General features: G+C 34.3%; 1 protein-coding gene across 1 annotated transcript; it reads left to right on the top strand.

Annotated features, from left to right (window-relative positions):
• Positions 1 to 11,166: 11,166 nt before the first annotated feature.
• On the top strand, positions 11,167 to 12,577 carry LOC111400364. The gene is made up of 2 exons (XM_023027776.1): positions 11,167 to 11,533; positions 12,162 to 12,577. Exons 1-2 carry the CDS (start codon positions 11,167 to 11,169, stop codon positions 12,575 to 12,577), a joined length of 783 nt encoding a protein of 260 aa, XP_022883544.1.
• Positions 12,578 to 17,909: the final 5,332 nt, after the last annotated feature.

Here is a 17,909-nt window from a genome sequence, read left to right on the forward strand (position 1 = left end):
ACATGTTAATATCGAAAATTTACTTAATCATGCACAGTAAAAAATAAAAATAATTTTAGTGCGTGTTTGTCTCCCTTTAAAATTGTAAATTATTTGTTGCAGTATCATTTTCCACTACACATTTACATGATAAAATATTATACATACAAAATAATAAAGTTTCTTTACTTTTTAACTACATTCTCCAAAAAATTCGAAACTCTTTAATTTTCCAAGAAATGCGTGACAAACAGGGACTTAATTTCCACTAATGATCTGCTTTGTGTTTAGATGAAAACAGTGATATGAATTATGCATTTGTTCTGCAAACTCCTTTGCTTTTCTTGAACTCGAATATTCACGACCTGCTATACACAGTTGTCCAATTATCCAACTTTTAATGAAAATTTATACAGATAACAAGATTGAGAGAATTATGGTTTTCTTTTATTGTGCTAACAAAAATATAACTATGTGGTGTTTTTATTTCTGTTGTTATTTCTCAAACCTAGCAATCAATTAAAAAAAGCCCAAGTGGACTACGCCCCTCTCTTAAATTTAACCCAGTCCAATATTTTATTAATCAAATTAATTAAATTTGGTCCATGAGTAAATTAATCCAATTAACTAATTTGGACATATTAATAAGCAACCCAATTAATTAATTGTCTAACACTTATCAATTAATCAATTTGTAAATATCATTCTTCTATTTTCTCCTTTTGTGTGTGATCCATTAGGTTCTCGATCACGATACCTAAAGACGTTAATTATTATTTTGATCTAATTAAAACAAGATAAATTAAAACACAATTTTAATTTATCATTAATTCACCTAGATTAAGTAATTAACATTCGTTATCCCAATGTGTGAGGGCAACACATGTGACGAAAAATGTCATGTTGTATGACAAAATCAAACTTTTTCATTCACCATAAACTATAATCCCTTTGTCTATCTGATCTGATCAGCTATGAGATATGAAGCATATTAATCTCGATTATCGATCATATATTTCATCACACTGTTAAGTAAATGTAAATTGAAAATTCTTTTCAACTTATGAGTACATTTTGGCTAAAGATTTCATTATGAACTTAACTTGAGGAAATATAGATAATAATCACTTATTATCTAAGAGTGACAATCTCCTATTAATCATTAGCAACCTTCATATGATTCTTGATATAAACAATGTCGTATTAGCCACTCTTGATAGAGCAACATCTAACATCACCAAAGTATGACTGTCCCCATATAAACACTATGATGATTTCAAGTCTAAAGACCAATTTTACTATCAAACTTTAGGGATTAACCAATGACACTCAGATAGTTATTCACTTGAAATCTCTTCAGCGAGTCTCCAATGCTTTTATTTTTAACAAAATATCCACGTGTTCATTTAAGTATCACTACACTTTAGCATGTGAGATCAACTACTTACTTTATTAGTAATAAATATCATACATGATGGTTTATCCGTAATAACGATATCTATATCTCGTTATTATTTATGACCACGGATGATTTAAAATTCAGTCATACAAAATTTGTATCTCACAATCACAAATTCTTGTGATTAACAAGTTACTAAGACATGATCTACAGACTCTATTATTTAATTTCTTGTAAAATTAATTGATTAAATAATAGATCTACCATAAATAGAATGTATCAATTATATATTAAAAGTATTTCTGACAAAAAATGATTGGACCTAGGATATAACACTTACAAACTCTAACTTACACTAGATCCAATTACTTACATATTTTATACCATAAGAGTCTATACGACTATCATATTTATGTTACAATTCTTTGTCATTGGATATAATAATTTGTGGGAATTCGTTCTTTCTTTGCGTCATTTCTTTTTATTATTTCTACGATGAGATGATACCTCCTTAATACATGCTCAGATCATTGATGAGACCTTAGTTCCCTTGCTTGCTCAATGCAGGGTATGGAATCAACAATGTAGGGAATTACTCTAAGTTCATTAGAGAAATTCTTGATCCAGACTGCAATTCTTTGCTGCTTCTAAAGTAATGTTGTATTAGGTTTCTACTATTGAATTAACAGTTATTTCCTTTTTAGAACCTTACATTTTGATTGAATTTTGCTATCATTCAAGTCTCACTAGAAGTTAGTATCAATAATTCATTTTCTTCACATAAAATTTTCTTAAAATTTTATCCTTGTAGATTGGGATAGGTAAACCAGTTTTCTGGATCCATCTCTATAAATCAAGTTGCTTCTCCCATGTATTTATGAAAAAATTATTTGACAACCTTAATTCCAATTACTGTAATGTAGAGATATCATTTCCTATTAATAATATATCATCTATGTATAATAACAGGAATACAATAAGGGTCCCACTGTCTTCTCGTAAACACATAGCGCATATTCATTTTTGATAAAATCAAACTTTTTGATTGTCATATCAAATCAAAGATTCCATTTCCTAGAGGATTCTTTCAATCCATATATAGATCGATCAAACTTGTATACCTTGTAAGGATATTTGTATTCAAAACCTTCAAATTGTGTCATGTATACTTTCTCTTGCAAGTTCCTATTAAGGAAAGCAGTTTTGACATCCATTTGTCATATTTCTTAATCATGATATACATCTATTATAAGCAAAATCTAAATGAAAGGTTCTATCAAAGTCAACTATTTATCTTTGTTTGTAATCTTTTTGCTACTAACCTTATTTTGTATATATGAATGTTTCTATCCATATCGACCTCTTTCTTGTAAGTCCATTTACAACCTATTGATTTTATCACATTAAGCGATTCGACCAAGGTCCAAACCTTGTTTACATACATTAAGTTCACTTTGGATTCCATGGCCCCTTGCCATCTCTTTAAGTCAACACTTGATTTTACTTTTTGCGTAATTAGTAGGTTCATCATCTTACATTAGTAATGTTTGATTAGTAATCATGAACTTGTATCTTCTAGGAGGTTGAATGATCCTACTAGATCTACACGGAGCTGACGTGTCATCAGGAATCTCTACTTCCTGATCAAGAATTTGCCCCTTTGTAAGTGTAGGATTAGACTCATGTTCATCTACTTGATCATCTATATCTGTGAACTCTTGAACTACTTTAAGTTTGATTTTCCTCCCACTGTCCTCTCCTAGAATGAATTATTTCTCTAGAAAGGCAGTATGCCTTGAGACAAAGACTTTTTTCTCAATGGTATTATATAACTGATATCCAAATATATATTTTAGATCCCACAAATATGCGTTTATTGAATTTAACCTCAAGTTTATCCAATTAGGTGCACTTTATATAAGCTTTATAGTGCCACATTTTAATATGAGACAAGTTGTGCCTTCACCTGTCCATAATTCATATGAAATTTTGTCAACAGATTTAGATGGGACAACATTGAGTGTGTAGCGCGTAGCATTTAGTATGACCCCAAAACAATTTTTGGGAAGTTTACATGGCTTGTTACTAATCGCACTATATTTAATAGTGTATGATTTCCCCTTTTAGATACACCATTGTGCTATGATGTATGCTAGGGAGTCCACTGCGAGATAATCTCATTCTTTTTTAGAAAATCTAAAATTCAACTTCAAGATATTTTTCACATCGATCATATCTTAGTGTGAGAATATCGTTACTTAATTGTTTTTGTATTTCTAATTTGAATCCCTTGTACCTCTCAACATATTCATGCTTGAGTTTCATCAAGTATACAGACCATTTCTGATATAGTCATTAGTAAATGTGATGAAATAAGAGAAATCTCATCTCATCTAACATTGATTGAAATAAATCCATATACATCACTATGTGTTAGGCCCTGTAATTGCTTAGCTCTTTCTTATTTTAAAGTAAAATGGAATTTGTTCATTTTGCCTACCAAACATGACTTATATTTGTCAAATAATTCAAAATCAATTGACCCCAAATACCTAACTCTACATAATTTTGAAATATGCTTATGTGACAAAGTCTTCAATGCCAGATACAGGTAATATTTTGATTATCACTTTTTATGCCTTTGGTTTCTGTACTCATTACAGAATACTCAGTATTTAGAACATAAATGTCATTTCATAATTTTCTATAGCCACTAAGATCTCATCAAGATTAAGGAAACAACAATGGTCATCAACATAAAATAATTTATTTCTAAATATTAAATTCAAATAATGTTCTTGGTAATGGTGTGAATAGAACAACATTTCTCTAATTACAATACTAATCCTATAGGCAATGGAAAAAGAATGCTCCTACAGGTAATGTAGCAACATTTGCCCATTTTCAATATGCATGTCAACATCTCCCTTTTATAGTGGTTTAGATTTATATATTTTCTTCATATTTATACAAATACGAAATCTATATATGGTATCTAATACTCAAGAAGCTAATGATGTAGACATAAGCCTTGTGGTTTCTCTTCTAATGATCTTTCAATTCACAATGAGATCAAGGGTCATCAGGCTTGATAATGGCTTATTTGCTTGGATTGCTTTAGCCATCTTAGATGCTTTACCACATTTAGACTCCTCTTAGTGCCCTTATAATAATCAATGGCCAAGACTTACCCACTCCATATTTTGATGTTAGGCTTAACAGTCTTACGTATGTTCAGCAACTCAATAAGTGTGCATTCGAGCTTATTCATACTAAAATTCATAATTAGTTATGAATAGCTCTCTAACAGAAATTGTAGAACCAAGTCAATACTTAGTTCATAGTCCGTGACTGAACTTAATTGAGACAACTTCTCAATATAGCCAAACATCTTCAATAAATGAGCACTGGTTGAAGATCATTCTGTTATTTTGCATCCGTATCATTGCTTGGAAGTCTCATATCCTTGTACACGTGATTATTTATCATTCAACTCCTTGAAATGAAAAATTATTGTGTTAGTATTTATACCTTCATATTGTTAGTATTTATACCTTCATATTACTTTTATAACTCTGGTGATTTAGTTGCAAGCATCACACATGTTCTAATACTATCATCATCACTCTATTTATTATACCAGCCACCTCTTCCTTAGTTGAGTCATCAATAGGTGTTTCTAGAAAGGGCTACTAAAGGACATAACTAACTTTTCATGCTTGAGAACAATTCTTAGATTGCAGTTCCAATCAAGAAAATTTGATTTGGTTGTTGGCATCTAGTATGCTTCTCAAATAATACGATTACTCATGATTCGATAAATATAAATGACGAAAAGTAAAAGAATAGCATATAAAATGTATCAATTAATTTAACTTGATCTTTTGTTAAACTAATTTTGCTTCTCACTGTATAATTCAAATTTATGGTCCTCTCACATAAATTTATGAAATCTATACTTGACTCCTAGTGGGCTAGAATTTCATTTGTTATTCTAAGATATTAAGTGTACTCAACAAGCCTTAATAAAATATTTGGGTAGATACTTTTATTATTTGTATCTCCATGCAACTCTTGCATTATTTATAGTTAAAATTCTCAATTGAGTTTGTACAAAATTAGAATTGGGAAACCGTGTAATACAAGGAAGTTGAGTAAGAATTGATTTTAAAAAGTAGAACTAATATAGGAATGGGTTTCAATCTATAGAGTATACTAATCAATCCTTTCTAATCATATAGTTATTTTAAAAAAGAACATGTGGAAGAATTGGAATTTAGTTGCATTTGACTTGGAATACCATTATTAGAATTTAAGAAAGAGTAATTGAGTTTTAGTCAAATTAAGATTATAATTAAATTTTATCAAAATCAAAATATGATTAATATTAACCTTTATCAAAATTAAAATAGGAGATTAACTTATCAAAATCAACATTTATCTTATACACAAGTGGTTACCATAAAAATTTAATCATAAACCAACTTAATTAATTTCAAATTAAAGATAATTCTTTTTTGAACTTTAATAACTTGGGCTTAAATTATCCTAATTAACTTTTTTTCTCGAGTTCATAATGAGTTATTTAATACGACCTACAAAACGAGTCCAATAATGATATACTAAATCTTATTCTACCAAAATCTAATATAAAATTAAAATTAATACTATTTCACTTTAGTTCCCTCAAAGTTTTAATATTATCAAAATATGCTTTGGTCAAGATTCTTACCAGTAAACAATTCTATACTATAAGATTTTTGGATGTTATATAAAGTGATAAGGCCTCACCAACTTTCAGTTTGGAAAGGAAGGGAGCTTGTTGAGATACTTCTCCAGTTCCTGAAAAGCTTATTCGTTCTCGTCTGTCCATCGAAATTTCTTCCCTTTTTTGAAAACTTTGAAAAAGAGAATGCATTTGTTAATGGCTTCAGAGACAAAACGGCTTATGGCTGCGCATCGCCCAATAAGGCTCTATGCCTCCTTAAGCTTTTGAGGGACCTCATTTCTATTAATGCCTTGATCTTCTCTGGGTTGGCCTATTGACCTCTTTGGTTGACTCTCTAGCCTTGGAACTTTTCGAAGGCGATGCCAAGCGTACAATTAAAGGGGTTTGACATCATTTTGTAATTCATTAGAATTTGGACAGTAGAATCTATATAATACCCGCATCCGAACTTCCGGGTCTAATTATCAAAATTGAAAATTTAGGGCCTCATTTGAAGGTTAATCCACCTTCTAGGACCTTGTAGCAAACTTATCATAAGTGCTAATTCCCACGTGTTTTTGATTAAATTCTTGGTCAAACACTTACAAAGAAAATTCTTGATTTATGCTTGATTGACCAAACACAAGGTAAAATTCTTGATTTATGCTTGATTGACCAAACATAAGGCAATTTGTAGTGTCAATGCATAAATGTAGGAATGATAGAGAGATTCTTGCTCATTTCACAAATTTCAAGGAAGAATTTCTACCATCATGAAAATTTCCTTAAAGATACATGCCAATTTTGTCCTTTTTAAACCCCTCATTCACATTCACATTCACATGCTACCACTCACTATTATGATTTTTGGTCCAAATAATATACACATACACATTCATAAGCCGAGGTGGAAATTTTAGAGGGATCAAGTCTCTATTATTCTTTCATTCAAATTTCACTATAAGTACGCTGCCTATGTTGAATTATTGTTATGTTATGAATTTCAAGAAAATTATTATGGGTCCCATATGCTATGATATGATTATGATTATGTTAAGGGGACCAGAGTTTAGTAGCACTACACATAAGAATTTTTACCACCTATGTTCGGTAAAATTCTTACATTTCCATTATGCTGATTATGATTATTATACTCTTTTAAGTTATACACAATAATAATTCATGGAGTACTTATTGAGAATTTATAAATCACACTCTATGATAATTCCCCATTTCAGACAACTGATGGTTCGAGGCAGTCAACGTGGAGATGGCAATAAGGCTAGGATTAATAAATTGTGTTGTGTTTAAAAAACAACTTTGAATTTCAAATTTAATTGTTATGTTGGAATTATTTTCTTTCTTTCATTTTTCGCAGCTATATGATAAAACCAAAATTTATTTACTTAATGAAGAAAAATAAAAAATTTATTTCATGTTCTTATTTTAGTTCGTATGAAAGAATTAAGTTTTATTTAGCGACTCTCGAATAGTCAAGGATTCGGGTTGTCAAAGTTGATATCAGAGCTAAGAGTTTTCAAATCGGTCATGTAGACTTAACATATATATTTTCCAAATTTTGAGCTTTAAAAATTTTCTGAAAAAAAATATTTTGATAAGAATGCATTTTAAAATTGATTTATTTAGTTGGGCTTTATTATAAATAGACTAATACTATCTAAAAGCTTTAGTCCAAGAATCGGTTTGGATTCAATGATTAAGATGAATTTTTTTGAAAACAAGTTGATATTTAAAATGAAATTTTAAGTTGTTCTAAGTCACTAGCCACTATGGCATCCTTCATGTCTTGACTTCCGTGAACCAGGTTTGTATGTACTTTAAATATTCATGTCATCTCACGTATGAAATTATGCTTAAAATAGCAATCATGAATATCATGACAAAATAAGAATATAGTTTCAATTTATTTAGACTTGTTATGCATAAAAGTCAATAAAAATATAAAATTTTGTATGTTGTAAGTGTTTACTATTATGCTATTGATTGAAGACCTCAATCTTAGATTTTATACTCATGTAGAAACCATGAAATAATGGTAGCTATGTGATTTTAAATGCATGTTAAGTTTAATGGAAATGATTCAACTAGAGGTTAAGTTTGCGATAATATAGAATCACATATTATATGAATAAGATTAATAATGAATCCATGTACGATAATTCATCCCTTTATCACTGCCATTGTTAAAACAAGGGAAAAACTATGGATGTTTATTAATATGTTTTCTTAAAAAATTTCAACTCTTGGTACAATAATTCATCCCTTTATCACTACCTTTGTAAAAAAATAAGGGAAAAATGGTGGATAATTATTGATACATTCCCTTAGAAGTTCCAACTCTGGTATAATAACTAATTCTTTTACCACCACCTATGTGTAAATAAATAAATAAAAATAAAAAAATTGAAAAGTTCTTTTGGGAAGAAAAGTAATTACGTTCATTTCTTTCTGATAGATGGTGAGTGGACAAGGTCAAACCAGTCAAACTAAGAGGCGCAATCATTTTACTTGGTTGCATAGGAATTACAAGAGAACCCGCACCATAGTTTGATACAACACTTAGATGCCATGGAAATAATTTACCGAGGACCAAAGGCGAATGGATATCAATTTCATAGGGATGAAATCGTGTATCACGTTGACCGAACCCTTACTCCTTATTAAAGGCAATTTATCAAGGGAATCAAAGAGACCTTCGACTACCAGACCTCTCTCGATTTACTATTTCAATGCATGAGGAAAATGTGGAGGGTGAATTGTGAAGACGTTAGAGATACCAATAAGATGCCAGACTATGAAGCTAATCCAGGCAATGTGATAACAAACTCGAAGTTGACTATGAGGGAAATTATGTTGAAGAAGACCCGAGTGAAGAATACAACCCCGCGTCGTATTCCGCGATTGATCCGAAACCAAATCTTGAGGAAAAAAAGGGAGGGTACTGGGAAGAACTATTAGATAATGCCCTAGTTGACTTTACCTTTTTCAATTTTTGAATTTTTGTTGTTTGGACATTGAATATGCTCGGTGGTTGGTTATTTATGTGAACTTATAAATATTTATGAATAAAAGCATGCCATTTCTTTATGTTTCATATCCTTAATTTAACTTAACTCTAAATAATTACTATCATTTAATTAAGGCTATGGCATCCCGAAGCAGAAGGACTAACAATAACAATGACCAAAATCAAGAGTCCACACAACCTGCTCAGCCTCAGTCCAATACGATTGACCCACAGTTTGCCCAGTAGTTTCTTGCTATGACACAAACTTTTGTGTAAGTTGCGATGCCGCCACCACCTCCTCAACAACCAACATCATCATCTTTTTTGCCACCCCAACCAGAACAACACGAAGTTGCCCTCAACACTAGGACCATTATTGCTATGGTTAAGCAATTTAGGAAACAGCATCCCTCTATCTTTCATGGTAGCATGGACCCCTTGGAAGCAGAAGATTGGTTGGTGGGGATGGAGAGAATTTTTGAACTCATTAATTGCCCGAGACCTTGAAGGGTAATATGTGCTACCTTTATTCTACGTAGAAGCTCTAGGTGTTGGTGGGACACCACTACCAGATCAAGGGCTCCTAGTCATGTTTGGATGTGGGACGAATTCAAGGAGGCCTTTCTGAAAAAGTACTACCCATGAGTATTCGAAATCGGAAGGAGGCTGAGTTCGTCATTTTGACTCAGGGCTCAATGACGTTAATCGAGTACGAGCAGAAGTTTGAAGAGTTGGCTCATTATGCTCCTGAGTTTATGGATACAGAGGACACGAAGGCAAGACATTTTGAGCAAGGTCTAAGAGATGATTTGAAATGGATTGTCATAGTGCTTTAGCTTGAAAACTATCATGATGTGTTGGCAGGGCACAATTGGTAGATTTCGAGAATCGTACTAGTGGGGAGGAAAATCAGCTTAAAGACAGTCAAAGAAGCGAAAGTGGGTGGATAACAAGGGTAAAGAGAAACAATATTATGCCAAAAAGAGCAGAGGAAATTCAGTGCAAGATGGTAACAAGAGTTACCCACACTGTGGAAAATGTCAGAAGCATCATCAGGGAGCTTGCCTTTTGGGGACAAATTCATGTTTTCGGTATGGAGGACAAGGACACATGGCTCAGTATTTCCCTAAGTATGGGAGCAACTAGCAGAGACCATAGGGGAACAACCAACATAGACAAGGCCATGTACCAGGAGGACAGGATAGGGTTTATACACTAGCAGGGCAGGAGAAGGATGAAAATCGAAATGTCTTGGCAGGTAAAGTCCTCATATCCGACTTTCTAGCCTAGGTATTAATAGATTCTTGTGTAACTCACTCCTTTATAGCCCTTAAGTTTCTATGTAAACTGGTTGTTATGGTTGAATATGCAGAATTTCCTTTAGTAGTAACGATGTCCACTTGGGATATAGTGAATATTAATCACATAGTTGGAACAACAATAGTAGAAATTGATGGTAAATCATTGGAGATAGAATTGTATGTATTAGCTATGGACGAGTTCGATGTGTTTTGTAGAATGGATTGGCTATCCAGGAATCACGCGATAATTCATTGTTTCCAAAAAGAGGTGATTTTTCAAAGACGGGGAAAAGGGAGATTTCGATTATCTATGGCTAGAGGTGAAATCTTACCCCGCACCTTGTCTACATTGAAAGTCCGATAGATCGTACCATTAGAAATCACTATGGGATTCCTGATGTCAGTAATAAGTAAGGAAGAGAACAATAGATTAACAGTTGACAAGGTTAGGGTGGTGTATGAATATCCAGAAGTTTTTCCCGAGGAGTTATAGGGTATGACGCTAGAACGAGAGGTAGAATTCACAATTGACCTTACTCCCGGATCAACACCATCTCTAAAGCTCCATATAGAATGGCACCCAAAGAATTATAAGAATTGAAGGCATAGTTGGAGGAACTATTGGACAGAGGTTTCATCCGACCCAGTGTATCTTCATAGGGGGGTGTCAGTGCTATTTATTAAAAAGAAGGATGGATCGATGATGATGTGCATCGATTATAGAGAATTGAATAGAATCACTATCAAGAATATGTATCATCTTCCCAAAATTGAGGATTTGTTTGATCAACTCAGAGGTTCAGTGGTATTTTCCAAAATCGATTTAAGATATGGTTATCATCAATTGAGAATCAAAGCTAGTGATATTTCTAAGACAACTTTTAAAACTCGATACGGACACTACGAGTTCTTAGTTATTCCATTTGGACTAACTAATGCTCCTAAAGTATTTATGGATTTGATGAACTGTGTTTTCCACAAGTATTTTGATCAGTTTGTTATCGTATTCATCGATGATATCCTGATCTACTCAAGGAGTAATGAGGAACATGAAGAACATTTAAAGATTGTGTTGGAGGTTTTGAAGAAGGAGAAACTCTATGGCAAGTTCAAAAAGTGTGAGTTTTGGCTGGAGCGGGTAGCATTCTTTGGACACTTGTCACGGCCCGAGGGATAGAGGTAGACCCTAGTAAAGTGGAGACAATGTCGAATTGGTCAAGGCCAACCAATGTAGGAGAAATTCGCAGTTTCTTAAGCTTAGTAGGATACTATCGGAGGTTTATTGAAAGACTCTCCAAAATATCAGGACCATTGACACAATTAACTTGCAAGGGTGTGAAGTTTGACTGGACAGAGAAGTCTGAATAGAGCTTTAAGAAATTAAAACAAAAGCTAGTAAATGCCTCAGTCTTAACCATACCCAATGGGTCAGATGGTTTTGTAATCTATAGTGATGCTTCGAAACAAGGTTTGGGATATGTCTTAATGCAGTATGGAAAAGTGATTGCCTAAGTATCGAGACAATTAAAACTACATGAACAAAGTTATCCCACGCATGACCTAGAACTTGCCCGGTGATTCATGCATTAAAAATTTGGAGGCATTATCTTTACGGAGGTAAATGTGACATTTATATGGACCACAAAAGCCTCAAGTACATCTTCACCCAGAAAGAATTGAACATGAGATAGAGAATATGGCTTGAGTTAGTTAAGGATTACGATTGTGAAATTCATTATCGCCCAGGCAAGGCGAATGTGGTAGCTGATGCCTTGAGTTGGAAAACGGCAGGTCAATTAGCTATGTTGACTACGCAAGAACCACTATGGGAAGAATTTGAGAGATTGAATCTCAAAGTTGTCACCACTCAACCAGGTGTGGTCGCTCGAGTAACAGATCTCTCTGTCCGACCCACACTTCGTGACAGAATTAATGGACATCAAAAGGGTGATCAGTCCTTTGAGTACATCAAGTCTGAGATTAACTCAAAAAAGTGGAAGGATTTCACCATAGCTGAAGATGAAGCATTATATTATCAAAGGCGGATGTGTGTACCGAATTTCAAAGAATTGAAAAGAGAGATTCCAGAGGAGGCTCACTCCTATTCTTATTTAGTGCACCTAGGAAGCACAAAGATGTATAAGGATTTGAAGGCAATATAAGGGATATAGCTGAGTATGTCTAGAAATGTTTGGTGTGTCAGCAAGTGAAGATCAAACACCAGCGACCGTCAGGGTTACTTGAACCATTGGAGGTCCCAGAGTGGAAGTGGGAGCATGTGACTATGGACTTCGTGATTGATTTTCTAAGGTCAACAAGAGGTCACGATGCTATTTGGGTTATAGTGGATCGACTTACCAAATTAGCTCATTTCTTACCAGTTTAGATGACGTTTACTATGGACCAGTTTGCGTAATTATATGTGAATAAGATAGTAAGGTTACATGGTGTGCCTGTTTCTTTTGTATCGGATAGAGACCCAAGGTTCACATTGAACTTTGGAAAAGTCTACACTGAGCTATGGGAACTAAACTAAAGTTTAGTACGGCATTCCATCCTCAGACGGATGGGCAGTCTGAGGGGACAATTGCATTGGAGGACATGCTTCAGACATGTATCCTCGAGTTTGGGGGACAATGGAAGAAGCATTTACCTTTAGTTGAATTCTCATACAACAGTAGTTACCACACTTCAATTAACATGGCACCATATGAGGCATTGTATGGAAGAAAGTGTAGATCACCAGTTTATAGGGATGAAGTTGGTGAGCGAAAGATTTTGGGGCCAGAAATTATTGAGCAGACGGTACATGCAATTGAAAAGATTCATTCCAGCATGAAAAGTGGTCAAGATAGACAAAAGAGTTATTCTGATAGAAAGAGAAAGAGTCTGGAATTTTTAGTTGGTGATAAGGTATTTCTCAAAGTGGCACCGATGAAAGGAGTGCTACGTTTTGGCAAGAAGGGTAAGTTGCGACCAAAGTTTATTCGCCGGTTCGAGATCTTACAATGTATTGGGAACGTCGCATATCAACTAGCATTATCTCCCGAACTTTCAGCTGTACATGATGTCTTCCACATTTCAATGCTTGGAAAGTACGTCCCTGATCCAAGTCATGTGGTCAACCATCAGCCTATTGAATTACAGAGAGGTTTAAACTATGAAGAAGTACTAATAAGAGTTGTTAATCAGAAATTTCAAGCCCTCCGGAACAAAGTGATCTCACTAGTGAAAGTACAATGGCAAAATCACTCAGCTGAAGAGGCCACGTGGGAGTGAGAGGTGGAGATGCGGGCAAAGTACCCACAACTCTTCGACGAATTCCAAGGTCAATTTCAAGGATGAAATTTATTTTGAGGAGGGTAGATTATAATACCCACATCCGAACTTCTGGGTTTAATTATCAAAATTGAAAATTTGGGGCCTCATTTGAAGGTTAATCCACCTTCGAGGACCTTGTAGCAAACTTACCATAAGTGTTAATTCCCACATGTTTTTGATTAAATTCTTGGTCAAACACTTACATAGAAAATTCTTGATTTATGCTTGATTGAACAAACATATGGTAATGTGTAGTGTGAATGCGTAAATGTAGGAAAGATAGAGAGATTCCTGCTCATTTCACAAATTTCAACGAACAATTTCCACCATTATGAAATTTTCCTTAAAGATGCATGCCTAATCTCGTCCTATTTAAATCCCTCATTCATATTCACATGCTACCACTCACTATTATAATTTTTGCTCCAAATAATATACACATATACATTCATAAGCCGAGGTGGAAATTATAGAGGGATCAAGTCTCTATTATTCTTTCATTCAAATTTCACTGTAAGTACGCTGCCTATGTTGAATTATTGTTATGTTATGAATTTCAAGAAAATTATTATGGGTCCCATATGCTATGATATGATTATGATTATGTTAAGGGGACCAGAGTTTAGTAGCACTACACATAAGAATTCTTACTACCTATGTTCGGTAAAATTCTTACATTTCCATTATGCTGATTATGATTATTATGCTCTTTTAAGTTATACACAATAATAATTCATGGAGTACTTATTGAGATTTTATAAATCTCAATCTATGATAATTCTCCCTTTCAGGCAACTGATGGTTCGATGCAGTCAACATGGAAATGGCAATGAGGCTAGGATTAATAAATTGTGTTGTGTTTAAAACACAACTTTGAATTTCAAATTTAATTGTTATGTTGGAATTATTTTCTTTCTTTCATTTTTCGCAGTTACATGATAAAACCAAAATTTATTTATTTTTTGAAGAAAAATAAAAAAATTATTTCATATTCTTATTTTAGTTCTTTTGAAAGAATTAAGTTTTATTTAGTGACACTCAAATAGTCAAGGATTTGGGTCATCACAATCTAAGTGCTTAATATTATCTTTCGTTTGAAGGCTCTTCACCATCATGTCATCTACATAGATCTCCATAATTTTGCCAATAAGGTAAAAAAACATTTTATTAACAAGTTTTTGGTAGGTGGCTCCTAAATATTTCAGCTTGAATGGCATCATCTTGTAACAATAGAGACATTCATCAGCGATAAAAGAAGTGTTCTCATCTACTAGGTGTATAGAGATTTTATTGTGGCTCGAGTGTGCATCCATAAAGCTCAACAACTCATGTCCCTGTGGTAAAATCAACGAGCTGATCTATCATTGGAAATGGAAGACCCTTTAGGCAAGCTTGGTTGAGGTTGAAGAAATTTATGCAAACTCTCCACTTGCTATTATGTCTTTTTACCAGAACCAGATTAGAAATCCACTTAGGATAAGTGATTTCCCTGATGAAGCCATTAAAAATCAATTTCTCCACTTCTTTTATCAACACCTCATACCTCTCGAGCTTGAAGACCATCTCTTTTACCTGTACGGGGCATACTTAGGATCAATTTTCACTTGATGATAGCTCACCCCATCCTCATGCCTCCAAACAAAGACATCTAAATTCTTGCCTAAGAAGCTTTAAGCTTCTCTTTCGCTTCAACTGATAACATAATTCCCACTTGTAATACCTTGGTGGGGTCTGGGAATCTACAAAAAAGCTCTCTACGTTTTCTACAAGAGTTGTTTAGGATTTAAGCTCGATAACTCAAACGTCCAGATCGTCACACATAATCCCTTCTTTAGGGGTATCTATCATTTTGACATATTTCCCTTGTTAAAGGGTCCATCCTTCTTCAAGTACGTTAGTCGTCTAAGTGTCATGAAACACCATGCTGATAGTACGGGGGTTTGGCCTTCCATAGGAAGTTAAGAAAGCACTCCTTAGACCCCTTTTTGTTATCTATAACAGTTGTAATGCCATTTTTCATGGAAAAATTCATGCATAGTATGGTGGTGTCAGGCTACAATTTTTTCAATATGGGCCTACCTAGGACCCCATGGTAGGTAGATCTATTATCCACCACAAGATAAATTGGCGAGCTATTTGAGAATATGTCTCCACTTCTACAGTAAGGGATTTTTGCTCTCGGAATGATACTGCCACCAGTAAAGCTATATAGCAAAGAAGTAATGGGGGTCTGCTTGTGATCTACTAGCATTTTATCATAAGTGGAATCGAATAAAATTTTAACTGAGCTTCTACTATCCACCGTATGTGCTTCAACCCTTTGCAAGTTACCACAGTCTCTACCACTAGGGTATATCACGATATAGGTAGTGTACGCCTGCTACATCCTCCTACTTAAAAGTAATAGGTGGCTTATTTTCATTCCCATGGGGATTGTTGTTGATTGTAACTTGGCATTGGACAATCTTTGGCTTTCCTAGTATAGTTACTTTGCACGTTCCGAGAGTACTTCCTACACATGGACTTTCGATGATCGTGTCGATCTCTTAGATAGATTTTTGTCTACTTTGGTTAGAGGGTCCCTTATTTGTCTTTGCCCATTTCAGGGCCTATAGCTATCTTCTTCCATTCTATGCCTAGAAAAATGGTCATTAGGAGGTCGCCTCACATCGTCTCGCCTAGGCTACTGAACTTGCCTAAGTGAAGGCGGATTTCCTTATGTGAGCGATTCTCTCTTCTTGGCTCACAAGATTGTTTCACTCTGTGGACTAAGGTATGTATCTACAATCACTTATATCATGGTCATGAAGATGGTAGGTGTAATAGGGTTGCCCCTCATTGTAAAACCTACTGCTAGGTCTATTTCCTTTTCTTTTATCCCTTCGATAGATGGGTCTCCTTAGAACAACTCTTAGTTTTGCATGACCTCTTCATGGGCTAGGGTTTGCACAACATTAAAGATGGAGAGAGCTTGTGCTTCAACTGAGATGGGGACGACTACATACCTAACTTGAGTCCATTGTTAATTCACCAAGCGAGAAATGGGTCATTTTTCCATATATCTTTAGGAAGTGGGTGCCTTTTTATTGCTCTACTTTAATGATCAATCATCACCTCATGATGATTTTAAGCCTCATTATCTCACTAATTCATCATAAGGATGGGGTTTTTATTTTGAACATCTCTCCAGAATAAGGTGTTCAAGTTAAGGCTCACTGTTAAGGCTGAGAGGCTTCTCTATTAGTAACCTTTTCACAATAGGTCATTTCATCAATAAAATGAGCCAAATAGCTTTTGAATGTTTTTCCAACTACTTGCCTCATGTCTTGGAAACGTTAAAATAGGAGCTTCTCCATCATTCTAAGCTATAAATTGATTTAAGAAATTTTTTAAAGGTTCGACCAACTTCTGATGCAAGAATCATGCTATACTAAACCTCAACTAATCCATTAAAAGTTAGGCAAAAAGCTCTACACTTTAGCATTGGAGAGGTACATCTCAAGTTAATGCAAGTTTTATAATTATTGAGTTGCTTTTCTGTATCAACTTTTTCCTCGTACAAAGGATTTTTTAGAGGTACGAAGTAGCATAGCTTGTGGATACTTTGAAGCTCTTGGGAGAAAGGAAAATTGTCAACATCGTCATCAAGTTCATATGACCTACACGGTCTATCAAAGTCCTCGTCAGCCTGATACCGAAGTTGTGATTGAGATAGACCCTCCTGGTTTCTCAAGTTTGCTACATGTTTACTCTTATGCCTATTTCTAGGCAAGAAGAGTTGATGCGTATCTTGGCGTTGCGCTTGCTCATAAGGCCTTGCTATGAAAGGTGGTGGCTGAAGCTCATTTCTAGGCACATTGGGGACAATTCTATCAAAGACACTAGTGGACCTTTGAGGTTTTCACTCTAACTCGTAATCAGTAAGGAAATTACCTTATCTAGAGAGCTAGTCATTTGAAAGTCAACCAAAAAGCGTAATTCGAAGACACATCCACTCTTACCTCTCTTTCATCAAGGCTGGCATATCTCCCGTTTTGCTAGAATATGCTCTTTGACTCTATCCCTCTTTTTCCTCTTGTTGTCAAAGATGCCTAGTTAGGGTATGTTTTGAGGTATTGATAATTTCATTGTCCCTGCATTTGCATGAGAAGCTCTTACATGGAAACATTTTGT

This window comes from Olea europaea, chromosome 10 (assembly GCF_002742605.1).
Source record: "Olea europaea var. sylvestris chromosome 10, O_europaea_v1, whole genome shotgun sequence".
NCBI classification, from domain to species: domain Eukaryota; kingdom Viridiplantae; phylum Streptophyta; class Magnoliopsida; order Lamiales; family Oleaceae; genus Olea; species Olea europaea.